Raw genomic sequence first — 25,760 nt, 5'->3', positions numbered from 1 at the left:
ATTCATACACATCCATTTTCATAGATTAATTAACTCTACCATAATTGGGTAAATCTGTTGAGAATATGTATAAACAACTAAAATTAGGTATAGCTAGTTAATTAAAAATCAAACAAAAGTTTAAAATTAATGTCGTCGACTAAAGATAATGAGATAAGATGATTTTAAATAAAAGTTGAAAGTTGAATAAAATATTATTATAATATCATTTTTTAATATTATTATTATTTTGAGATTTAAAAAAATTGAATTGTTTATTATATTTTGTGTAAAAATTTAAAAAAATTATAATGATGAGATGAAATTAGATAAAAATATTTTTATATCTAAATGGACCTAAGTATTTAGGTTTGAGACAAAGTGAATTTGTTAAATAAAAATTAAATTCTATATTATTTTAAAATTAAAGTTCTTGCATGCATGCATGGCTGTAATCTGAACATAAACTCAGTATGACTCGACTAGCCAGCTAGGGTAAGTACATGTAAACATGGATACTTGCTAGGGTTGCCGATATTGGGTCCTGATACTTCTTACCAAGAAAAATGCACTTTTATTTTATTTTATTTTTATTTTATTTTGTGTGTTTTTTTCTAGTATTTTTTAAACACTTTAAATATTAAAAAAAAAAAAAAAGCAGTAACTTTTATCGGGATGCATTCCCGGTGGATGCATAATTTTCCACGTGAACATAACTTTTATTAGATGAGTGACTTTAATAATTTAGTTTGTCCATAGATAACAACTTTATATAGTTAATGTTAAATGTCGGTGACACACTTTGCTACCTTAAATATCAATTACTGTTTCATCCTACATATGATACACTTTACTAATCACCTCCCAAGTACAAAATTCTAATTTCGCCCCTATATAAATATATTTATATATATATATATCTCCTTATACTTAAAAGAGCATATCGCTCAATGAACAGTGACATCAACAGTAATGAACAGTAATCGTGAACTGTAATAAACACGGCAAAATTACAAAACTGCAAATCTCCGCATCCCTCTCTGCATCCTCGAAGCAAAATCATGACAAAATTATCATAAAATCATCACAAAAATACCACAAATTAACAAAATCACCACAAAATCACTATAAAATACAACAAAAATACCATAAAATAAAAAAAATAACCACAAATTACGGTGGTGGAGGTGGCCTAAGGGGAAGTGGGCGTCCATGAGGAAAGGTGAGCATGCATGGTGGCTCGGCTGGGCGTGAGGACGGCTACGAGAGGTGGTCGGTGGCGAAATGAGGTCCCGGTGGTGGTGCGGTGGCCAGAGGAGGTGGAGCTCCGCCGTGGGTGTAGAGAACCCGTGCAAGAGAGAGGTGGATTTCGTGGGAGCAAACGGCACGGAGATGGAGGTCGAGCTCGTTGGAGGGGGATGGCCGGTGGGAGAGGAGGCTACCGTGGAGGTGGTGGCATCGGAGGATGGCGCACGGCGGCGTAGCAACATCAAACCCATTCGGGCTGTGCATAGCTGAGAGAGAGGAAGAGAGAGCGTGAAAAAGGGAGACCGGTGTGGGGGGACTCGCCGGAGTGAGGTGGTGCCGGTGGAAGAGGCGGTGAGGCTCACCGACGCACGGCGGCATCGGGCTGGGCAGAGGAAGATTCGGCTGGGAGGAGGGGCAGCGTACCGCGTACGCGTGAGCTGAGGGAGGAGAGAGAGGGAGGAGGGAAAAGTGAGGGAGAAGGAAAAAGTTATAGGTGTTTATCTAGTTCTTTCAACTTGGGGTCTTCAAAATGATTTAACAATAAAAGATTAAAATACTGATTTAAATATACATAAATATTAATTTAATTAAAAATATTGAAATAAATTAAATAAACGATGAAATTTTATTAAATATTTTTAAAAAATTAATCTCAATCCTTCATTTTAAATTCTTAGATTTGATCTAACAATAGAAATTTAAACATTGATTTAAACTAATTTAAAATTTAAATAATTAATATATAAATATCATATTATACATAAACTATCAAATTTAATTTATTAAATACTAATCTTCCATCATTAAATAAATGATAAAATTTTACTAAATATTTTTAAGAAATTAAAATCATATAAATAATTAGAATTTTAACATAATTTAAATATGACAATATTCTTAATTAACTAAAATAGGCAAATGTGCATGGGGAATGAGAGAGATTGAGAAAGGAAAAGTGGGGGAAAATGTTAGTTTTTAGATTTTAAATTCCAACCCTTCATCTTTAATATTCAGATTTAATCTAACGATAGAAGTTTAAATATTGATTTAAACTAACACAAAACAAATAATTAAAATATAAATATTCTACCATACACTTAAAATTAACTTTAATTTATAAAATATTAATTTTTCATCATTAAGTAAAAGATAAAGTTTTACTGAATATTTTTAAGAGAATAATACTATATCATACACTTAAAATTAACTTTAATTTATAAAATATTATTTTTTCGTCATTAAATAAATGATGAAGTTTTACTGAATATTTTTAATAGAATAAATAATTTTAATGAATAAATAATAGTTTTACTCATATGCAATAGATTATTTTAATATTAAAAATCATTATTTATTTATTTTTTCAATTAGGCAGACATGGCAAACGTGCTTTGCACGTTAGCCACCGCTAGTGTGTGTATATATATATATATGTATATATATAATATGCATGGCCTTCTTTCTTTGGTTTACCTCGAAACAGGTTCTTGCACGTTTAATATAACTATATATGTCTCGTTTAATTTCTTTGGTGATGTATATATTAATATGTTCTCGTTCCATGCTTTGCAGGCAGCTGCAGTATCATATGACAGCATGCAGCAAAACAAACTGCCCCCAGTACTATTTCTTCAGATCAGTGTCTGCATCATGTGGTCGGCAGTCTTCCGTTTCTCTATGATTTGTCGACGCTTATGCCTTATCTTTTATATACATAAGGAGATATAATAGTTAAATGAATAATATCGTATAATAATTTTTAAAGAAATAAATAATACGAGATTTATATAAAAAAAATTTTTAATTATAAATTTTATTATTTTTTAAAACTATTATACGACATTTACACATTCCACGACGGCATGCATTACTCATATATAAAAGCTCAGATTTGAAGATTTTACCTTTCACAAAGCTGCATATATAATAATGTTTCAGGACTTGGATCTATTTGCTTTTGCAGGCCATTTTACGACCACGTACGTACAACTAGTCTCTTTTACTGCAATAGAGTCAACTAATTTATTAATTGATCCAACACTGCTTGACTGCATGCAACACCAAGCCACTTCTGGGGGGTTTCACTGATCATGAGACATTTTGTCCCATTTGGAACCTTTTAATTTGGACCATTACTACAAATTCATTGCTCATCGTCCATCGCTTCCACAGTCCTGCACAAAGCAGATTTTTTTCGTCCTCCATGACATAAACAAGACTAGCAAATGAAGTAAAAAGGAGAAAAAGAAGGAAGGAAACACCGAGAAGAAGCACTTGAAGAAACGAGAAGCTTACAAAGCTTACAAATCAAGTGTATGGAATGCATGAAAACTGCTCTCTGGAATTGTTTTGTATGATCCTCTTGAAGGTACTTAATTCTGCCATATGTAGCAAAGTTGTTCATGATTCGCTCATACAAACTTAACAAAGAAAACTAGGAATTAAAACATGTCCAAGAATAAATAAATAAAAAACAACGTGAGAACTCTAAATGGTCTGTAATATCAGTTCCCTGTTGGAGAAATGAGACAAACGGCCGGATTCCACAAGAGTGAGAAAAGGTTCTCGGTGATTCAATATACATTGGGCACAGGAAGAGGAACAGAGCAGTAGTGTTTCCTGTAGCCAAGGGCAAAGAAATAGAGGAATTAACCATAAGTCCCAAAAGTCCCAACAAGCCAAGAAGAAGAAACTTCTATGGAGAAATGTGAAGAATGCCATTCATGCATGTTGCAAAAAATGAAAGGAAACAAGAATCCCATTTTCCAAGAAAATGGAAACCCACCAAGGATTCCGACCGAGAAATGATCAACATCCATGGCTTCAATTCTCTGATAGTTTTACCCTTCTGCAATAGTTTCGGCATTCTCAGCGCCGTTATTCAAAGGACCGTTAATCTCGTTGGTTCATGGAGGGAAAAGACTAGAGGAGGGGCATTAGTGTTATTATATTGAAGTTTAAGGGGTGGTCTCGAAGAGCTTCCAAACGTAATAACACAATAAATACTTGCTGAGATTGAAGGTTGGAAGAGGTAAACGAATGGGACTGTGAAATGACAATTACTTTGTCCCAAAACCCACAGGTAATTACACATTACCCTCAATCGCAAACCCAAATAAATAATCAGCAAAATGAAGGTCTCTTGAATTGGTGCTACCTCGTAAGGAAGCATATCTCCAAAGGATCACCAAGAGAAGCCATTGTTTTGTTCACCCAAATTCGCCGTAAAGGACTTCACCATCTGGGTGTGGTAGTCCCTTTGATTTTCAAGGCTTGTGCTTCTGTTACCTTCCTTAGTTTTGGGAAAGCTTTGCACGCAGATTCGGTCAAGGCCGGGGTGGATTGTGGGGCTATGGTTGGGACCTCATTGGTTGATATGTATGCTAAGTGTGGCAATGTGGTTGACTCGCGTAAAATGTTTGATCATATGCCTGACAGAAGTGTAGTGACATGGAATGCCATGATCGGGGGGTACCTGATGAATGAAGATACAAGATCCGCGTCAGTTTTATTTGAAAGGATGTCGACGCGAAATGCAGTGACTTGGATTGAAATGATTGATGGGTTTGCAAAGCGCAGAGATACTGTTACTGCCAGGCGATTGTTCAACAGGGTTCCTCCTGAGTTGAAGAATGTCGTGACTTGGACTGTGATGGTTGATGGGTACACCAGCAATGGGGATATGGAGGCAGCAAGGGAAATTTTTGAGGAGATGCCATTCAGGAATTTCTTTGCTTGGTCGTCAATGGTTTCTGGGTACTGTAAGAAGGGTGATATCAAAGAGGCCAAGGCCATTTTCGAACGAATTCCAGTCCGGAATTTGGTGAATTGGAATTCATTGATTTCCGGGTATGCGCAGAATGGGTTTAGTGAGGGAGCTCTGGACGCATTTGGTGAAATGCAAGCTGAAGGATTCGAGCCTGATGAGGTCACTATTGCGAGCGTTCTATCTGCCTGTGCTCAGTTGGGGCTGTTGGATGCTGGTAAAGAAATCCACTGTGCAATACATCGTAAGGGGATTCGCAGCAATGTGTTTGTTTTAAATGGATTGGTCGACATGTATGCAAAATGTGGGGAATTAGCCATTGCGAGGTTGGTCTTTGAAAGGATTGATGAGAAGAACATTGCCTGCTGGAATGCCATGATCTTGGGTTATGCCACTCATGGACAATGCAAAGAGGCTCTTGAAATTTTTGGCAGAATGGAAAGTTCCAATAAAAGACCTGATGACATAACCTTTCTTTCCGTTCTCTCAGCGTGTGTACACGGGGGTTTTGTCAATGAAGGTAAGGAAATATTTTCCAAGATGGAGAAGTACGGCTTGAAACCAAGCATCAAGCACTATGGTTGCTTAGTTGACCTTATGGCACGAGCAGGGAGATTGAAAGAGGCTTATGATTTGATCAAGAGAATGCCAATGAAACCCAATGACACAGTTTGGACAGCCATGCTGGGAGCTTGTCGAATTTATCTGGACATGGAGATGACAGACGAGATAGTAAAAGAGGGAACTTTAAATGCGAAGATGATGACTGCTAACGAGTCACTTTGCGTTCTTCTGTCACATATTTATGCTGCTTCAAATAGATGGGAGGAGGCTGAAAGGATGAGGACGCTCATGATTAATGAAGGGATGCAAAAGACACCAGGGTGCAGTTCTCTTATACCCAGCAGTACTAAGAACACCATTACGGGCTGTTAATAGATAAAGAACAGATGTATAGGAGCGAACCTATATTTTGAAATCAAAGTCTTATGTTGCGCCGGGCGGAATGCATAAATGACATTCTAGCAGTACCTGTTGAAGTGTTGGCCCGAGTTTCTTCACCCGTATATGACGCCTATCTTTACAACTTCTGAAGTTTCTCCAGCCAAATTTCTCGAAAAAAGTGGTGAAATAGTATAATTAGAGGATTCCTCCCAAAGTACTTGGTTAACAGCAATTTTGAGCAAGAGATCTCAGTCCTCAAGGTTGTAACCTCCTCTTCTGATCAAAACTTTTATTCACGTGAGGGCCTAAAAATAAAATCCCAGTGCTTTCTATGGGAAAAAAACCACATCTCAAGCCGGTGAAGAACAAGAAGCGCTGTGGTGAGAGAAATGAGGCAAATTGCAATGGCCAATTCGGTTAATGATTTCGAAATAATTCCAGCCTCAAGAATCAGTAGACCAAATGAACGGTACAGCGAACGAAACTTGCAAACAAACGTTGGAGAGATGAAAGTGGGGGTTACAGCACTTAACATTAACAATTTCTTTTCTTGAAAGTGTAGATAACACATCCATGGTGTCTATACATAAACTGACTAGAGAAAAGAAAAGGAGAAAGAAAGGAGGGGGGGTTGTTCTGGTGAAATTCTTCTAGGCTGAGAAAGTCATGGTGACTTAAGAGTAAACAGCAAATAAAATTGAGGTATGGTTTAAAAAAAAAAAAATTACTGGCAAGCAAAGGGATCATCTCCAGCCATGATCAAGGCAAAGGGATGGGAGGTTTCCAGTTAGAGAATTCAACCAAGTTTCTGTTTACTATAGATCCATTGTGCAGCCAGAATGTCTCAGCTGACTGATGAAATTGCCGAACTTTCCTCTGAAGTTCCCACAAAATCCCATGCATTGCTGAACATGACTCTGATTCAGGAGCATAAACCCACATGCACCTCATTTGTCTGCCACGGGCAATCATCCTCTCTATATCTTCATCTGGAAATATAACCCAACTTGAGCTAGAACATATAATAGGGTACAAAAGCAAAGCAAGATAAAATGGAGTGCTGAATTTGACCTGGTATAGAGTCTAGGTAGTCCAAAAGTTGGGGACCAATTTGAGTGGATGGCCATTTGATTGATATCCGGCTGTAGTCAATAACGTTCTGAAAAGGCAATTCTATTTGATCGGATAAGATCACTGGGACACACTCCTGTTTAGCAGAGACAAGTACATCATTGCAACTGGTTAACCCTAGGTGTGTGCACAAACTCACCCACCCACCCACCCAGAGAGAGAGAGAGAGAGACCACAAAGTAAGACTCATAATATCGAAGAGACCATGAAGACTCCCCACGAGGAGCAAGGCAGAACTTTGCATTACGAAGGTGTTCAAAATACTCAATCCTTCCCAATTTGTCAGGGCCACTGAACTTCAGCTCTGGAGATTCCAACTGTTCACAGTATCAATATGCATACTTTGTATAGCTCTTTAAAATGGTCAAGAAGTTAAAAATATTCAAGTTAGATTTTCAGAAACAACATGCCGCACATCCAATAACACAGTTATAATAGCCAATGAATATCAGAGTCATTCTACCAGAATATATTAACAAGATAGGAGACAAACGCACAAAAGGAATATGTTGCCTAACCAAAGCATGTGTAAATCTTGAGCATTTTAGGAAAATAAATTACAGAATAGAGTCAATGGGAATACAAATTGAATGAACCAGATAACTTCACTTAGAGTGATCAAGAAACCATAGATGATGACATACCTTGTCTGGGAATTGCTGGGCAAGCTCAATTAACTGAAGGCGGCCAACCTTTCCTTGTGCACGACCTAAATAGTTTGCCAAATACTTCCGCTTCGATAGAGGCAAAGGTTGGACAAGGGTATCCCTGGTCTTAGTCATCCTATCATCAACGTTTCCAGGAATTATGAGATCTTTCCACGTATTGAAAGAACTCGTGTCTTTCTTATCAGTCCGGTCCCCCTGCACTAACACATTATTAAACATTCTTGAAGTCAAACAAAAAAACTGTAATAGAATAGAATTAGGACCAACAGTAAAATAGCCATATAGAGAACTCACCCCAAAATTCATTAAAACTGAGTGCAGGACCAGACCAAGTACCATAAAAAATAGAAATTTTAGGACACCTCCAAGGAATATATTAAAAGATAATATACTGATGCATGTCCTAATCCGACAATAGGAAAACAAAAGGACACACAAGTGCTAACCACAGTACTGCAGATTTCAGAGAGTTGTTCCCACTGCAGGTTAAACATATAATCACTGTTCAATCCACATCACACAACACATAAGTGCTAAACTTGCAGCCACATTGGAAAATATCTTTACATGGGTGCTAACTTTTGACGCACACGTTGCTGCTTAGAATTGGCTGAAGGTAAAAATGTTTTGTGAAGAACCTTACAAGGCATCCAAGGGCCAATTTCTGGACATGTGCCAGCAAATGTCATACATGCCACTACAGTTAAAGGGAAACCCACTCAAAATTGGGTTGCATAGCATGTTTTCTTCTGAGAAAACGAAAAGAATTGTACCTATCATGGAAGCTTAACACAAAAAGAAACGATCAGACATAAACCTTACCTAACAAGACTTTAACATGCATGTTCAAACAGACTAAAAGGACAGAACTTTGACATTGTATTACACTTTGCTATGTTTTATTTCTTGTTCAGGTTTTCCTAGTATTTTTGGGACTTCTCTCTTTTCAGATTTTCCAAGTACCTTTAGGGTTTGTTTTATTTTCTTTTTAAAAGTCTTCTAGTAATTTTATGATTCTGTCTGGATTAGGATTTTTTAACCAAGATTGGTTTTGAACATTACATCAAGCTCATTGAGTTTATTATTAAGTTGTTTTTTATAAAAAGCTGTCCTTCTCTTTGTGGTCTTCAAGGACCCAAGGGAGAAACGTGTTATTCTCCTTTTTATTCCGCTTCATCATTTACTGACACAAATAGTAAGTCTCTAAAATGGACAAGGGGGGCCCAAAATTAAAATTTTGCTCCTGTTCATATCCTAATACTCTTCACTTTTTTTTTTTTTTGAGTTGCTTATGATTTAAACATAAAGAGCATAATACATATTTTTTATCCTTGCTACGCGATGCAAGAGCACCAGATGCTATGCGACTATATATTGTGTTGAAAGGTTATGAGTATGTATTATCATCAAATCAACAGTACTAGTTAAGTCTTTACTAGAGTATTTTCAATTTTGCAGTAAGTAATGAATGTATATAAAATACGAAGCTTACAAGATTATTTTGAGGTAAGCAGGGTATACCTCAGGAGTGAGAATAATGGAACGATTTATGTAGGTAGCCCAAGATTTAAACAAGTGAGCTCCAGCACCACTGCAGTTGAGTGAAAGCAAGATTATTCGTATGAACGACAATGAAGAAATGGATAGCCCAGAAGGCTAGAACCAACCAAAATACTACCTTGGGAAAATAAAAATGTGGTCACGGCCTCCAGATCGCCTGAAATATGGCATTTGACTAATGACCTGAAAACAAAACCGACCAAAATGACCACAACACTGACAACAGAGGTCTGCTTATGGAAATAAATATATTTAAGTAAATTGGTACCCAAGATACAAATGCATACAACTTCAAGCAACAAAATGTGGAAATATTATACCTTAACATAGGTCTGGTCAATCTCTTTATCATTAAGACCACCCATCATCCGAACACATTTAACGTACGCCGGCACAAAGAACAGATCCGCTTCCTCTTTCTTTCTCGTCCTATAACTCGACTTCAGAAGCAGCTTATGTACTTTAACCTGCATAATGAGTAAATCAAACCTCTAAGCCGATTATTTCAAACATTTTTAAATATTCTAAAACTTCAACTAATTCGCCATTCCTAACTTTCCTAATAAGCAGCCAAATGAAACAGCCCTGTGAACTTCAATAAACCAACTGCTTAAAGCGCCCCAATTTCCTGTTCGGAAGTTTGGGTTTTTTACTTCAATTTTCTCTAAGTATTGCATAAGATATGCACCAAAATTTAAGAGGAAAATTTACCTGAGTGCCCCACTGGCCCTTCAAGCAAGCCTGGGCGGTGATAGTACCGTCTCTTCCATACATGAGTGACTTCAGTCCATCGATCTCGTCCTCGTCGTAGACGTAGATCTTGAGGGAGATGTGGGACCCGTAGCCTCTGTCTGGCCAGGAGAGGGACCCGCCGTGGCCGGAGAAGCCGACATGGTTCTGGGACGTCGTCGGGAAGCGATCGGAGGAGAAGTTCGGGCAGGGAGGAAAGGAGCGGTCGAGGAGGCGGGTGAGGAAGAAGGTGGCGAAGACTAGGAGGAGGGATCCAATCTGGTGGGTACGAGTGCAGACAGGGGTCTGGTGGGCTGCCACTGGCCTGCCTTTGTTGCCAATGCTCCCCATTTCTCTGCACAGTTCAATGTGAACTCTGAAGGGAGGGATAACAAATGGAGGTAAGGGAAATGAGAAGGGACGACGTGGTTCGGGGAAATTACCTTTTCTTTTTTTTTGGGATAACGGGAAATTATTATTATTTGAAAAAGAGTAATGCTAGACAGCAGGTGCATATATTATATATGAAAAATTTTATATATAAGCCTCATATTCTTGCACACTATTTAAAAATATATGAATTTATTTTTTTATCTTCGTGTTTCATGAAATATAAAATATGAAACACGAGGATAAAAGAGTAAAATCACATATTTTTTAAGTGATGTGCAGAGTGTGAGGCTTCTGTGTAGTACAACTCATTATACATACTATGTGGCTGCTTCTAGTCCATTTTTTTTTTTTTTTTGCAAAATGCACAGACAACTCCCCCTATCTCTTATCATCTCTCCAACGTCTCTCTCTCATCAACGACTCTCTCTGATTGTTGGTCTCTCTCTCATCTCGATCTCTCTCTCATCGTCGGTCTCTCTCTCTCATCAACTCTCTCTCTCATCTCGGTCTCTCTCTCATTGTCACTCGCTCTCTCATCGTCTCTCTCACATCTTGGTCTCTCTCTTATATCTAGTCTCTCTCTCATCAGCTTTCTCTCAGTTTATAGTAATTTTAAATTTGGGAAATGAATATTATAGGATGTTTTTCGTCATTTTACTTGTGCAATGTAGGGTGTGCAGCGACTGCTCTCACTATAGTGGCTTCTCCTCATATTTTTTCTTTGAAAAATACATTAGTCACTAAGGAATTATACAAAAATAAATCTATAAATTTATCACTTTTATTTTAGAGTAGATCTAACGAATTTCACTTTTATTATTTTGGATAATGAGAAATATCTAAATTATCTATATTTATGATTTTTTATTTATAAAAATATAAAATAATTTCAAATATTATTTTTAATTTTAGTAGGATATTGTCTTTTCTAAAAGCTAATATAGATCATTTATATTTTTAAGAAAAAAAGGAAGTGCATTAAAACTTTATGATTATACGATGGATGATTATTAAAATAAATTATAATTTTATGATACTTTGAAAGACAATTATGAAGATGTGTAACATCCAAACTATAACCAAGCTCGAACTAATCACAGGTTCTATTAAATTGTTTTTAGGTTAATATGTATGAAAATCCCATTAGATTAACGAATAATTTTGACGGGCCCAAAACTATTCATGATGGAATATGGATTTTTTTGTGGTTTGATAATTAGGTTAGATCCAGTTAATATTTTATGGACCAAATGAAATTTATTTATTTGATATTTGGCCCGAAAAATTTCTAGATCGAGTTAGGCTAGTTTAGACTTTTGTGTCAAGACCCATTAGTATTTAAAATATACTCAAACCATAGAAATATGAAGAAGCCAAAGAGATCATTTGGACTACTTTAACTTATCAAATCCATTTTTGTTAAGTTCATACACCATCAAGATGTAGGTCCAAATATTTCGAAATGGACCCAAAACCCACAAGCTAAAGCCGAAAGCACTGCCTTAGACACGTGCATAACCCATGCACGTTGATCTCTCTCTAATTTTTCATCAGGGTTTCAATAACGTCTATATATAAATAACCATAAACTTAGATCACATTTCATGCACAACAGTTTCTCCCATCATGACCCACGTCTCACGACTTTGCACACATAGTCTCCTCTCAACCCCTCCTCTATAACACAAAACAGTGGACTCACCCACACTGTTGCACCATGAGACAACTGACCACCCCATGACACAATAAGGAAAGTGCACTGCGGAGGACCCACATCCAACCGAGAACCACCAGAGTAGCCCAACCATTGCATCAAAGCCCCTCCCTGCATCGTATACCACTACCACCTTTCGTTGGAAGCCAAATCCAGAGAAACCACCCCACCTCAACCCACCGTTAAACCGCCTTAAAAGAGCCACTGCACCTCCTTATTGTCACCACCTCAGTGCACGAAAAATCCACACAACCGCTAGCGACTTGAACCACTGCCCACCATCAATTAGGGGTTTCAATATGTGACACGGCCCATTAACCTAACACGATAAAAGTGGGTTTGAGTTTGGTCTTACCGGGTTTTAGTCAAAACGGGTTAACCCGTTAAAACGTGATTGCTTAACGGGTCACTAACAAGTCAACCCGTTATGACCCATTAAAAATGTTGAATTTACATTTATATTATATTTGTGATTGTAACATTATATTTTACAATGTATGTTTATTATATTTGCGATTGTACTTTTAATATTATTACAATATATGTTTATCATATTTGTATAATTGTATTTTATTATATTTGGTACTGTTGAGATTTTAATGTTGGTATTTTTATTGTTTAGATTGTAATTTTGGACTTGTAGTTAGTTTTTTATTTTTATTTTTTATAGATATTGTTTATATTTTAATATTTATATAAAACCAATCTGGTCAAACGGATTGAAACGGATCTGTTCAACCCATTAACGTAAACATGTTGAAACAAGTTGAGCGTGTCGTATCGTGTCAATCTATTTCATATTCAGTAACCAATCAAAACAGGTCGTGTCGTGTCGTGTCAATCCGTTATCTTAATGGGTCGTGTTAGAGTTTAAGATGTTGACACGAAAATCCTTAATGGGTCAGTTCGGATTGACCCATTAAGTATAATATATATGTCTTGACACTATACGAAATACGAATACAACCAGTTAACATGATTTGACACACCTACCAGCAATCTCTCGGCCCCTTTAGCACCCTGCCACCATCACCAAATTCCGAGCAACCACTTGAATCCTCCTTTCCTCAACCTTGTTGCACGGAACAGAAGCCCCCAAAAAGGCAAGCTGTTGCATTGTGAGAATGCCCTCCATAGGTAGAACCTCCACGTTGTGAGCCCCTTCCTCCAAGTTGATGAACAAAATCATGACCCATATCGCATGGTTACTTTGTTGTAAGCCTTCTCCATTTTATTGGTTAGGACACATCGATTGTTAAACTCTTAGAAATTTAAATTTACATGTATGTTCTTGCACAGTAAATGGCCGTAGCTTTGGTAGCATATTCTCATGATTAAATTAAGAGAAATTAGATGTTTCGAATGTGAGGATATGTTAGAGTTTAATCACGTGATGATTTGGAAAATTTTTTTTAAGGAAAATCAAAGTACTTTGGGAAGCGATGATATTTTAGGGTTTCAAGGATCTTAGACATTAGAGAAGTATAGATCTTTAATATCTCAGGCTTTAATTACGAAGTAAGTGTTCAATTATAAATTTATTCAGGATACTTGATTATTTTATAGGTGACGATTGATATCTCTTTGGCACTATTGTAAGGAAATTTAGAGAAATTAAAAGGTCGGGATAAGCGAGGTTCCTGTACTAGACTTTGCATAAAAATAAAATGAACTGAGGTTAATTTATGAAAATATGCATGATATATTTTGAAAATAAATGTGAAAATAACCTCAATTATGTGTTTTGCATCATTCATGAAATTTGTATAAAAGATAAAATATTTTTTGGCATGACTAGTGTAGACATGAACAATATTTTGACATGTTATTTCTAAAAGAGTGAATATGAAAATTAAAGTTTTGTACATGTTATATGAAGATGTTCTGAGTCTGTTTTGTATATGTGAAAATGATTTGAATATGTTCAGCACTCTGTTTTATATGATATGCATCTGAAAAACCTTTGGCATGACTTTCTGATTCTAGTTTTGATATGATGATTATGATTCTGTTATATGATTGGTACCAATATCTCTGATATAAGTATACCCACTTTGGAAACAAAATGATTTTTTTGCGTATTCTTTCCTGTGTGCACACTTGGGACTCCGAGAATGAATAAGAAAAAATTTTGTATTCTGATACTGCATAGTTTGGCCACCGAGGAAATCACAACCTTACTATATGAATTAAATATGGTATATGATATAATACGATATAATACGATACAATACGAAATGATATGATAAGATGGAGAAGTTCAGTCATATTATGCCAAAAATATATTAGAATATGAACAGTTGATTTTAGAATATGAACAATTTGAAATGTCGCTTTGATTTTCTGATAACACGTTTTTTAGATTTGCATATTGGAACTAAAATATTTTGTTTATGCATTTTGAACTTTGTGAAAAAGGCTCATATTTACATACTAGTATATATTCTCTGCTTACTGAGTTATTGATAACTCACCCATTATCTCCACAATATTTACAGATATTTTAAATGTTTCAACTAAGGATCAAGAATAGAAAACATGTGTAAAGTTATGTGAGCATAATTGATTAAACACAAAAGGATGTCATGGTTATTGGAGAATTTGATTCAATAAATTTGTTGTGTTATGATAACATGATATGTTGAGAGGTTGACGTTTATATTAAGCATTTGTGGTGTTCTAAATTAATTATTCGGAGCAATTGAGTTAAAATATTGAGATCTATGTGTAGTTGAGGTATTAAAAATTTTATCTATATTGTGAGATGTGATTTTTTATAACGATTGGTAACACCCGGATCCGAGATGATTGGTAACTCTCCGAGCTCATCCAAGACCGGAATGTTACAAGATGAGTAGATTTATGTTTTATTTATTTAATAAGATATTTTTAAATATCAGTTAAACATAAAATAAATTTTGATTTTATAATCAAATTATTACTTAATCATTAAAAATCTAAAAGTATAATAATAATAATAATAAATAATAGTTATTATCATCATCGCTGTTGGCAACCTTGCTGCTGCTCGGAGAAAAGTAAAAAATAAAAGAAAAAAACTGTGTCCCGCACCCCTTATTAACAGACCCTCATCTTCTAGGGTTCCAGTTTCAGAGCGCACAGAAAAACGAGAGACAGGTAGAGAAAGCGATGCCGCGAAGAGGAGAGGACGACGACGACGACCTCGAGCCTGAGGAGGAAGAATATCAGGTTTACGATGAGGACGAGGAAGAGGAAGAGGAAGAAGAAGACAGGGGCGCCTCGAGCCGGAAGAGGCGGAGATCTGAGTTCATAGACGACGTTGCGGAGGAAGACGACGAGGAAGAGGAGGAAGATGACGACGATGACTACGGTGGCGGCGGCGGCCGAGGTGGAGGGCGTAAGCCCCGGCCGAAGAGGCGGTCCGGTTCTGAGTTCTTTGATCTAGAGGCGCAGGTTGATACCGACGAGGAAGAGGAGGAGGAAGATGGCGAGGATGGTAAGGTTCTTTACTGATTTCTGTTCTTTTCCTTTTGTTTTGGATTTTAAGTTTAGGGTTTGTGGGAGTTCAATTGCGTGGCTTATTTCATTGGCGGTTTGGGATGGATAGGATAAGTGAAGCTGAGTTATTCAAATCCGCTGCGCGATGAGATGGGAATTTTTTATCCAATTAGAGATAATAAAATTCAGGAGTAAAGGGATTGTCTTTTTCCCGTTCTCGGGAAGCAAGTGAATTGGTTGCGCTGACTGTCGGTTGTTTAAGTATGTACCAAATTTTGTGACTTTGTTTCTGGAGGTTGTCATGAATGAATTGCGTAATTGACTACCATTATGGTTTCAAACGTTTCTTTAGTGGGCTTAGTTTTAGTTCTAAAACGTAAATAGCCTTTGCATATAGTGAATTTGAATCATGTAAATGTAAAGAACACATAAGTTTACAGGCATACATACACTCTGTTCATATCAAGATGCATATTGTTTGTTTGATTGTTGAACGCAGTGATGGTCAAGAGGAATTCGTATTTAACGTAGAAGTCCGGGTTTTTATTCGATTCTTTTGACTCTTCTTATAAGAATATGGATTAAGCCTTGTTGCACCTTAATTCCTGGCCATCAATAACTTTTCTAACACTTATTTAAAGCCCAAAATTAAAAGTACGAAAATTGTAATGAAGACGTTTACCCTTAAATAAAGTCACGGGCATGAAATTCCCAGAATCTTATTTTCATAATCCTGTATTTGAATGTGTGTAGAACTCTCTCAAAAGCTTTGAAAAGTAACTTATAAACTTTCTTATTGAAGACAGCAGACTCTTGGTGTCAAGGCTCTCCTCATAGCTAAGATCCTGGTTGATTCTTGTCGATATTTTTTTTCCCATTAATCTGTTGGAAAAAATGTACGTCTTCCATCACCATGGATTGAGACGTAAGGTTTTCAATGAAATGTAAGATTTTGCTGGAGTGTGCTAGGCAAACCCTTATATTGCTATAGTTTGAGAGGTCCTCCATTAGTTTGCAATGTTTGAAATGACTTTATCCTTTATAGTGACTAGAGTTTAGGAAATGTTTGGACATAAGATTTTCTTGAACCCTCTTGTTTTTTTTTTTTGATAAGTACTCTTGAACCCTCTTGGGTGCATACGATTTCTAGGGGCTATTAGACTGGCAGAATTTTTCTCGAATTATTCGAGATGCACTTGCTGGAAACTCCTTGCTAAAGGCCTGTGCTCCCCAAATTGGTAAGGACTTTTTATTGGACGCCTGGTGCCAATAAACAAAGATTTTCTAAAAAATTTATGACACTTTTGAGAACTTTTGAAGATGGGTTTTAATGGGTCACTACTTTGATGATTGAGATATTTTTGGATTGAGACTAAGAAAATCGTGAAATTAAAAAAAGAAAAACTCATTGTTCCCAAATATGCTGTTTTTTTTATGTGTTTGGGCTTAGACGTGTTGGGTGCAAGTTTTTCTTTTTTCTTTTTCCTTTATTTTTGTTTTCTTTCCTGCACTGATCTTCCCCCCTCTTTGTACCTCCTTGTTTGTGTGTGTAAATGGAATACTTGAACTTGTTTCTTTCCGTTCGACTTGCTGAGTGTGATACATATTTCAGCTGTCTCTACTGGTTCTTATGTTATCCACTGTGAAGTTGTTTTGTAACAGAGAAGGACTTGATTTACTTACGGAGGTAAAAAAGACCATAATAATGAAAAGTAACCAAAATTAGGAGAGCTATGTGGCAAATAAGTTATTTTCAAGCATTTATGTAATTGCCCTGTTTTATGTATTTTTTTCATCTGTTACTCTATCCTAAATTTTATGTGCATTGATGATAAATGAACAAAAACTTGACCATGCAGATTTCATTGTGGATGGTGGAGCGGAATTGCCTGATGAAGATGATGGTCGAAGGATCCAGCGTCGCCCACTCCTTTCTCGAGAGGATGAACAAGAAGATGTTGAAGCACTTGAGAGGAGGATCCAGGCAAGATATGCGAGGTCTAGTCACACCGAGTATGATGAGGAGACCACAGATGTTGAGCAACAGGCTCATTTGCCATCTGTCAGAGATCCAAAGTTGTGGATGGTGAAATGTGCGGTATGATTATCATTCTCATCCATCAATATGTTTTGTCTAATTGCTTATTTATTATTTATCTTTTGCGGGCAGCAATTTCTTAGTAAATTTGTGTTCTTGCTCATTAGATTGGTCGGGAGCGAGAAGCAGTTATTTGCTTGATGCAGAAGTATATTGATAAAGGAACTGAATTGCAAATCACATCTGCGGTTGCTCTTGATCACCTTAAGAACTATATATATATTGAAGCATACAAAGAAGCCCATGTCAAAGAGGTAATTTATGTTGGATGAATGCATTATTCATGTTAACTTCTGAGACTATGAATGGAATTATGCTGTAATTGATACATTTGTTTTTATTTAATGCTTGAGGTTTTAACTATTTTTCTTTCCTTATTGCTTCAGGCTTGCAAAGGACTGCGCAACATTTTTTCCCAGAAAGTAATGCTTGTCCCTATTAAAGAAATGACCGATGTTCTTTCAGTTGAAAGCAAAGCAATTGATCTCTCTAGGGATACTTGGGTCAGAATGAAGATTGGGACATATAAGGGGGACCTTGCAAAGGTGTGAATTATATTACTTTCATTCAATGATATTTTACTATAAATCTTGGATCTGACCTTCAAGCTTTCTTTTCCATAGGTGGTGGATGTAGATAATGTGAGGCAGAGAGTTACTGTGAAATTAATCCCAAGGATTGACTTACAGGCTCTTGCAAATAAAGTGGTAATTCATTTTTTTTTCTATTTGATTGGTTGCATGTCTGTCTAAACATCAGAAGAAGCTTTGACTGATGAAGTTAAATGCGGTGCATTGAATGGTTGATGTAGCTTGATAATAGCTGGTTAATTAATATATGAAACAGGAGGGTAGAGAAGTTGTGAAGAAGAAGGCATTTGTTCCTCCTCCACGTTTTATGAACATTGATGAAGCTAGGTATGATTTTTATCAGATATGTTTTGACATAGTTTCTAGATAATGTAGTCATGGTATAACGTCTAGTTCACTGGCCTCTAATATCTTATTCTTTATATTTTCAGAGAACTGAATATTCGTGTAGAGCGGAGAAGAGATCCAATGACCGGTGATTACTTTGAGAATATTTCAGGCATGTTATTTAAAGATGGTTTCTTATACAAGACAGTGTCAATCAAATCAATTAGCTCTCAAAATATAAAACCAACTTTTGATGAACTTGAGAAATTTCGGAAACCTGGTGAGAATGGAGATGGTGATATGGCCAGTTTGTCAACTCTATTTGCAAATAGAAAGAAAGGACACTTTATGAAGGGTGATGCAGTTATTGTCATCAAGGGAGATCTCAAAAACTTGAAAGGATGGGTTGAGAAAGTCGAGGAAGAGAATGTGCACATCAGACCAGAAATGAAGGGCCTTCCTGTAAGTAATAATTGAACTGCAAGAATAAGAAATTCTTATATTTTTTTGACTATTCAAAGCAGCTGTCCCTAATTTGCCTGTACTTTTCAGAAAACTCTTGCAGTAAATGAAAAAGAACTTTGCAAGTACTTCGAACCTGGGAATCATGTGAAGGTTGTGTCCGGTACACAGGAAGGTGCAACTGGTATGGTTGTCAAGGTTGAGCAGCATGTGCTCATAATTTTATCTGATACTACTAAGGAACATGTAAGTTATGGTCATCATGTTTTGATGCACCGTGTGAGCACTCTTGTGAACTTCAAGATTAGCCTTTTAGATAGAAGAATGCATAAATAACTGTAATATCCATTATCTTCAGATTCGGGTTTTTGCTGATGATGTGGTGGAGAGCTCAGAGGTTACTTCTGGTGTTACAAGAATTGGGGACTATGAGCTTCACGATCTTGTGCTTCTCGAGTAAGACATTCTCTTCTGTTCGGGAATTAGATAAATGTTCTCTTTGCATACAATTGAACTGGTGATACTGGAGTAGATGTTCTTAGTTGTTCAGGGCTGAGTCAAACATTTGTTTGTGCTTTTTGGTGCAGTAATATGAGTTTTGGTGTAATTATCCGTGTAGAAAGTGAAGCATTTCAGGTGAGTATTGTTGCTAGAAAGTTAAAATGTTAGACAACCACTGACAAGGATACTCATATGCGACTTTATTATTTAGGTTCTTAAGGGCGTTCCTGACAGACCTGAGGTAGCGCTTGTTAAGTTGCGAGAGATCAAATGCAAGATTGAGAAGAAAATCAACGTGCAAGATCGGCATAAGAACACAGTATCAGTCAAAGATATTGTGAGAATCATTGAGGGTCCCTGTAAAGTAAGGCCTTATTTCTATCTTTGACGTATTTTGTCAGAGGAATCTGTAATCCTACTCTTATCATTCGCTTTGTCATGTTAGGGGAAACAAGGTCCTGTGGAGCATATACACAGAGGAGTCTTATTCATATACGATCGCCATCACCTTGAGCATGCGGGCTTTATTTGTGCTAAAGCCCATTGCTGTATTATTGTGGGCGGTTCACGCACAGGTGGTAATAGAAATGTGAGTAAACTTTTCTTCTTATTTTGTGGTTGTGCAACTTGTCTTACCACTGTGTGGTGAGTGTAGTTGTTTTCTTTACATTGCTCTTAAATCCTTGTTAGGTCCTTTGATATATCTACTTTTCTTTTCAGTATTTGTTTTTTTATCAGACTTGTTATTAAGACTTCTTGTTGCTCTTGTATCAATTTTAGGGTGATTCGTACTCTAGATTTCCTAGTCTTAGAACTCCACCTCGTATTCCTGAGTCCCCAAAGAGATTTTCTCGAGGAGGCCCTCCACTTGACTGTATGTTTTGCTGATTATCAATGATTTCTCTTTCTTATGCCATTAGTTTTTTTAAAATCTTATTCTCATGTTGGAATTTTTTTTATTATTATCCTTTATTTCTGTGGTTCAGCTGGAGGAAGACATAGAGGTGGACGGGGGCATGATGGTTTGGTTGGTACCACAGTTAAAGTCCGCCAGGGTCCATACAAAGGTTACCGCGGGCGTGTTGTAGAAATCAAAGGCTCCTCAGTTCGGGTTGAATTGGAGTCACAGATGAAAGTTGTGACAGGCAAGTCAGTTTTATCTGGGAAGATACTTGTAGATTTGTTTGTTACTCTGTTTTCATGTGGGTTTTAATTGTGGTTGTGTGTGCAGTTGATCGCAATTTTATTTCTGATAACGTCGTTGTTTCTACCCCCTACCGGTAAATGTCAATTATGCTTTTACCTGCCTCAATATTTCACACTTCAAAAAGTCTGACTATTTGTATGTTTTACCAGTGATACGCCTCGTTATGGTATGGGAAGTGAGACCCCCATGCATCCTTCTCGAACTCCACTCCATCCATACATGACTCCTATGAGAGATCCTGGAGGTTTGTTCTTTTCAGTCTTGTGGTTCCTCTTTTAGAAACATGGACACCTTAACCACTCAACGAAGCTCTATCTACAACTAAATGGAGTTTGCTATTTGAATTTTCTTTCTTTCTTTCTTGCCAAGGAAATTTATTTGCTTTTTTGTTTTTGTTTTTGTTTTTTTTTTAAATTAATTTTTGGTCTTATTTATGCAGCCACGCCTATTCATGATGGCATGAGAACACCCATGCGTGATCGAGCATGGAATCCTTATACACCAATGAGTCCCCCTAGGTATGTCATAAAGTTGCTCATTTGTATTTGGAGAGGCGAGAGGACATTAACTTCAATTGCATATTTTATGAAGAAATTACATCTTCCTTTCTTCTTTGATTGCATAAGAATGATTTTATCTGGTTAGATTAGGACAGTTGGGAGAATTATATATTGTGATTGATGACTGATCCTTGAGAATGTGATGTTGAAAAAAACTAGGGATAATTGGGAAGATGGAAACCCTGCCTCTTGGGGAACCAGTCCACAGTATCAGGTCAAGAATCTTGCATAATTTGGTCTGACTGTTGAGAAAGTGAATTTTCAATTATTCATAGATAAAGAAAATGATTTGTGTTTCTTTTTTCCTTCCTCCAGGCGGGAAGTCCTCCTTTGCGTGCATATGAAGCACCAACTCCTGGTTCTGGTTGGGCTAATACCCCTGGTGGTAATTATAGTGAAGCCGGAACGCCAAGAGATAGTTCAGCCTATGGTACTCTTTTATACTCGACACGTGCTCATAATTTTTTTGTTTGATTTTCTGCATTCTTGCTTAGAGGAACTCAATTTGTGTCCCTTCTGCAGCCAATGCTCCAAGCCCTTACTTGCCTTCAACTCCCGGTGGACAGCCTCTGACACCAAATTCAGCTTCCTATCTTCCTGGCACTCCTGGAGGGCAGCCAATGACTCCAGGAACTGGTGGTCTGGATGCCATGTCTCCTGTTATTGGTTGGTCTCCACTTCTTACTTTGGCTGGCATAGAATCATATTGATGCTTAGAATTTTCTTTTAACCAAAAAAAGGGTAGTGGGGGCTGGTCTCACTCAACTTGAAAGCATCCATGAGCAGCGTAACCCCAACTGGGAAATGTGATGCTAATGGGAATTTGAAATTAAAAAGTTAATGAGTAGAACCTGTGTATTTCATCTTCGGTGTTGAATTATATGTTAATTGAGATATTTTAATCAGAGATTTTTTTCAAATGTATTGAGTATGTTGTATTTGTTTGCCAAAACTGGGAAATGTGATGCTATAAGACTCCTAACATGTTGCTGTCAGTTCCTTTTTTTGTTGGGTTACGGGAGATCTGTATTTTCAGTGTTCTATTTTGCCAGTTTAAGGCATGGGTATGCTCTTGTTTCTTTAAGACGAACGTGCATGAGATAAAGTTTCCCCAAGAAGTATTCTCTTCATTACTTTCGTGATACAAATACAGCCAAACTACTTGGTTAGGCTGGAAGATCGAGCAGCCATTTTTCAGCTAGGAGGAAGGTTCCAATGTCCATTTTTTATTATTGCTTAGAAGAGCGGGGTCCGAGAGACTGATTTAGGTTAGAATAGTCATTTCACACCCAAAGCTGTTATGGCCAGTTCTAAGCCGCTGTCATCGACAATACCGCCGCTTCATGCTTTATCAACATTACGTTTATTTATTTGATATAGTATGAAACAATGAAAGTAACAAACGTGGATGAGCAACATCATCAACATTACATATCTGACACTTGATAGATGTCCTTGGACATTATTACACTCAACGATTGGGTACAAATATACACATTATCTTTAATTACTCTCCATAAAAGCTTTAACATGGCGGTCCTATATCAGCCCTCAATAGTTCTTATTATCAAACATTTTTTTACTTCTGTTTTTGTGAAGGTCTATTTAACTTTTCAATGCATTTGCAGGTGGGGACAATGAAGTATTCCTTATGCCAGACATACTGGTTAGTGTGCGTAGGTCTGGGGAGGAATCTGTTGTGGGGATTGTCCGAGAGGTGCTTGGGGTATGTCTTCTCAAATGCTCATTATAATATTTCTCCTAAGAAAATTGGAAGTACTCTGGGTTTGTAAGGGTCAGAATAATTTTTGGTATTATTATAGATAAAACAGCCATGGAAGGGCTTCCTTGAGTAGATATTATCAACTTTACATTTTAAATCTTTCACTTTAACATGTTAATCGGATCACCCAAGGCAGTAGCAGTATATTAATAATGTTAGTGTTACGTCTTCCAGGATGGCTCATGCCGGGTAGTTCTTGGGTCGAGTGGGAACGGTGAAACAGTAACAGCCCTAGCTGATGATATGGTGGTGGTGGCACCAAGGAAAAATGACAAGATCAAGATCATGGCTGGTTTGCTACGAGGTTCCACTGGCAAGTTGATTGGTGTGGATGGTAGTGACGGAATTGTAAAGGTAGATGATACTCTTGACGTTAAGATTTTAGACTTGGTTTCTTTGGCAAAACTAGCACAACCATAATTTGATATGGTTATAATTCGAAAAAATAAAAAAAAGGTGTATTGTATATCGTTAATAGTAATGAAAAAAGCTTTGGAGGGATTCAGATTCAGGTGAACTCTCTCTCTCATTCTTCCCCCGAGTTTGTAATGTATTTATTCAATGGAGAGATCTGGCCTCCAAATGTTTTTGTTTTAAACCGGTGGTAGATTTAGGCCGGGTTTGTTTTTAGATGAATTGAGATTAAAGTTGAAAATTGAATAAAATATTATTAAAATATTTTATTTAATATTATTGTTGTTCTAAAATTTGAAAAAATTAAATTATTTATTTTATTTTATGTGAAAATTTAAAAAAATTATAAGGATGGGATGATTTAAAAGTGTTATGAAAGGAAACTAGATTTTAGCAGTCTGCCAATCAGATAATGGTGTAGATGTGGTGGCTTATATGGGTGCATAGAGGCATGTTAAATAGAAAAGATCATAAAGTGATTATAGGATCGTAAATTTATAAATTATTGTGGTACAATTATTTTAATTATAAAGTAAATAAATTATAAAAATAATAATAAACTATTATGATGGGCCCGTCCGACGGGACAAATCAGATGGACGTGAGATTCACAAGAGCCACCTGTCATTTCACTATCAAACCCAAAAAACAAGAGAAGAAAACAAATCGAATAGGACAACCATTTGTTGGGTATTTACCGACAATGAATCTAGTCAAGCCCCTTTTCTCTCTCTCTCTCTTCCCACGAGCTCTGCAGTTGCGATTGCTCGCTGCTACATACAGGTCACTCTTTTCTGGTATTCTGTACACTGTTGTTACGAAAAGAAAAGAAATGCTTTGGATTCGAATTTATGTCTCGAAAGCATTTTTTATTTATTTAATGATTAAAAAAATATTTTTTAATAATATTATAAATTTTTTATTTTTTTAAAAATATTTATAATGATTAAAAAAATATATAAAATAAAAGAAATAAAAAAATATCTTTTACCTTTTTAGTGGATTTTTGGACTACATCTTTCAAAAAATGTAGCCATTACATGAAGAGAAATGATGTTTACACTAATATACTGTATGCAAGTGGCACTATTTAAAATAAAAGAGTAAATATAAAATTTATATAAAAATTTTAATTTTTTAATTATAAATTAAATTCTTTTTTAAAATAAGTATACGGTGAAAAATAAAAATAAATAAGTTGTTCTTTTTTAGAAAAGCTTAGGCCGGATGGGTGTGAAAACATTTTTCCACCGGCCAATAACAACAAGATATATAGGCAATCTAAACTTGTCTGAAATTCACCCACATGTATGAGAAAAGACAACTTCTCCCTCTCCCTCCCCCTCTCCCTCCCATATGCTATTGACTTTTTGGTTTTTTGGAAATTTTTGTGCATAATCAAAATAAATAGAGTAGGGACCATATTATGCATTGTATTGTTTAAACTTGTTCATGAGTAAGCTTTGTCAAGGTGCAATGTGTATCTTTCGCGGCGGTTTGACGGAGCTTTGATGATTTTGGCTGAGATGAGGTTGTGGCAGTATAATCATTTATGCTCTGTCTTATGTATTTGCATAGGTTGATAACAATTTCTGCAAGAAATAGAAATTGACTTTGATGCTTGAACTCTGAACTAGGAAGTACATATCCATATATCATCCTCATGAAAATAAAAGACTAGAGCTTTTCACCTAAAGAGCTTTTTACGTGAGGTGGGGGACTCTAGTAATGGTCGGGATTGTGAAACTGCCAGGGGCGTTCGTATGCATACTTCTTCAGATCTATGCTTCATTTGGGGCTACCTTCCTTCGGCATCGAGCGCAGATGGGGGAGGGAGAGGGAGCTTCGGCTTCATGCGTCTTGCAAATGGGTAGGGAGAGGGGAGAAAGGAGGGGGAGACATGTTGGGGTGTATGCGGCTGTATTGAGGATCTTTATGGAATGCCTACGTGTCTTGTTGTTATTGGCCAGTGGGAAAATGTTTTTCACACCCATCCGACCCCAAGTTTTTCTCTTTTTTTTTTTTTGCTTTTGAATCCAAAAGAGAAGAAAAAAAGTTTAAAATAACTCATAGTTTTGTAATTAGAATAATATAATTATGGAATGATATGTCAAAGTTTAAGTTCGATCGATCCTTATGTGCTTCATACAAATCAAAATAATCTCTTTAGAATATAATTTTTGTATATAATTTTTGTTTTGAAAT

The 25,760-nt window shown here is 36.5% G+C and overlaps 3 protein-coding genes across 3 annotated transcripts; 2 read left to right on the top strand and 1 right to left on the bottom strand.

Moving 5' to 3' along the window:
• Nucleotides 1–4,058: 4,058 nt before the first annotated feature.
• LOC109012149 (pentatricopeptide repeat-containing protein At3g21470) lies at nucleotides 4,059–6,662 on the top strand. Its single transcript, XM_018993655.2, has one exon. It carries the CDS (start codon nucleotides 4,280–4,282, stop codon nucleotides 5,927–5,929), a length of 1,650 nt encoding a protein of 549 aa, XP_018849200.2. The 5' UTR covers nucleotides 4,059–4,279; the 3' UTR covers nucleotides 5,930–6,662.
• Nucleotides 6,437–10,452, bottom strand: LOC109012150 (probable glucuronosyltransferase Os04g0398600). Its single transcript, XM_035685698.1, has 8 exons — nucleotides 10,009–10,452; nucleotides 9,618–9,764; nucleotides 9,416–9,480; nucleotides 9,259–9,328; nucleotides 7,714–7,932; nucleotides 7,243–7,386; nucleotides 7,010–7,145; nucleotides 6,437–6,927 (listed from the first exon to the last, which is right to left on the bottom strand). The coding sequence occupies exons 1-8, from the start codon at nucleotides 10,375–10,377 to the stop codon at nucleotides 6,698–6,700; spliced, it is 1,380 nt and encodes a 459-aa protein (XP_035541591.1). The 5' UTR covers nucleotides 10,378–10,452; the 3' UTR covers nucleotides 6,437–6,697.
• A 4,718-nt stretch (nucleotides 10,453–15,170) lies between these two features.
• Nucleotides 15,171–23,652, top strand: LOC109012151 (putative transcription elongation factor SPT5 homolog 1). The gene is made up of 22 exons (XM_018993660.2): nucleotides 15,171–15,611; nucleotides 17,473–17,711; nucleotides 17,819–17,965; nucleotides 18,098–18,256; nucleotides 18,335–18,418; nucleotides 18,558–18,628; nucleotides 18,733–19,090; nucleotides 19,181–19,336; nucleotides 19,449–19,546; nucleotides 19,678–19,726; nucleotides 19,803–19,955; nucleotides 20,037–20,180; nucleotides 20,372–20,465; nucleotides 20,578–20,736; nucleotides 20,823–20,871; nucleotides 20,948–21,042; nucleotides 21,238–21,316; nucleotides 21,518–21,572; nucleotides 21,674–21,788; nucleotides 21,881–22,024; nucleotides 22,987–23,084; nucleotides 23,316–23,652. The coding sequence occupies exons 1-22, from the start codon at nucleotides 15,284–15,286 to the stop codon at nucleotides 23,559–23,561; spliced, it is 3,120 nt and encodes a 1,039-aa protein (XP_018849205.1). The 5' UTR covers nucleotides 15,171–15,283; the 3' UTR covers nucleotides 23,562–23,652.
• Nucleotides 23,653–25,760: the final 2,108 nt, after the last annotated feature.

This window comes from Juglans regia, chromosome 15, assembly GCF_001411555.2.
Source record: "Juglans regia cultivar Chandler chromosome 15, Walnut 2.0, whole genome shotgun sequence".
NCBI lineage: Eukaryota > Viridiplantae > Streptophyta > Magnoliopsida > Fagales > Juglandaceae > Juglans > Juglans regia.
Note: the sequence above shows the minus strand (reverse complement) of the source record. Positions and strands in the feature narration are given on the sequence as shown.

Bases quoted from the DNA above. Each gene is read 5' to 3' on its own strand.
- LOC109012149 (XM_018993655.2), top strand. From the start codon at position 4,280: ATGACAATTACTTTGTCCCAAAACCCACAGGTAATTACACATTACCCT.
- LOC109012150 (XM_035685698.1), bottom strand. From the start codon at position 10,377: ATGGGGAGCATTGGCAACAAAGGCAGGCCAGTGGCAGCCCACCAGACC. The intron at 9,765-10,008 runs GTAAATTTTCCT...CTCATTATGCAG, and splicing joins AGGGCCAGTGGGGCACTCAG to GTTAAAGTACATAAGCTGCT. The intron at 9,481-9,617 runs GTATAATATTTC...TTTTGTTTTCAG, and splicing joins TTGACCAGACCTATGTTAAG to GTCATTAGTCAAATGCCATA.
- LOC109012151 (XM_018993660.2), top strand. From the start codon at position 15,284: ATGCCGCGAAGAGGAGAGGACGACGACGACGACCTCGAGCCTGAGGAG. The intron at 17,966-18,097 runs GTAATTTATGTT...TTATTGCTTCAG, and splicing joins AAGAAGCCCATGTCAAAGAG to GCTTGCAAAGGACTGCGCAA. The intron at 20,872-20,947 runs GTAAATGTCAAT...ATGTTTTACCAG, and splicing joins GTTGTTTCTACCCCCTACCG to TGATACGCCTCGTTATGGTA.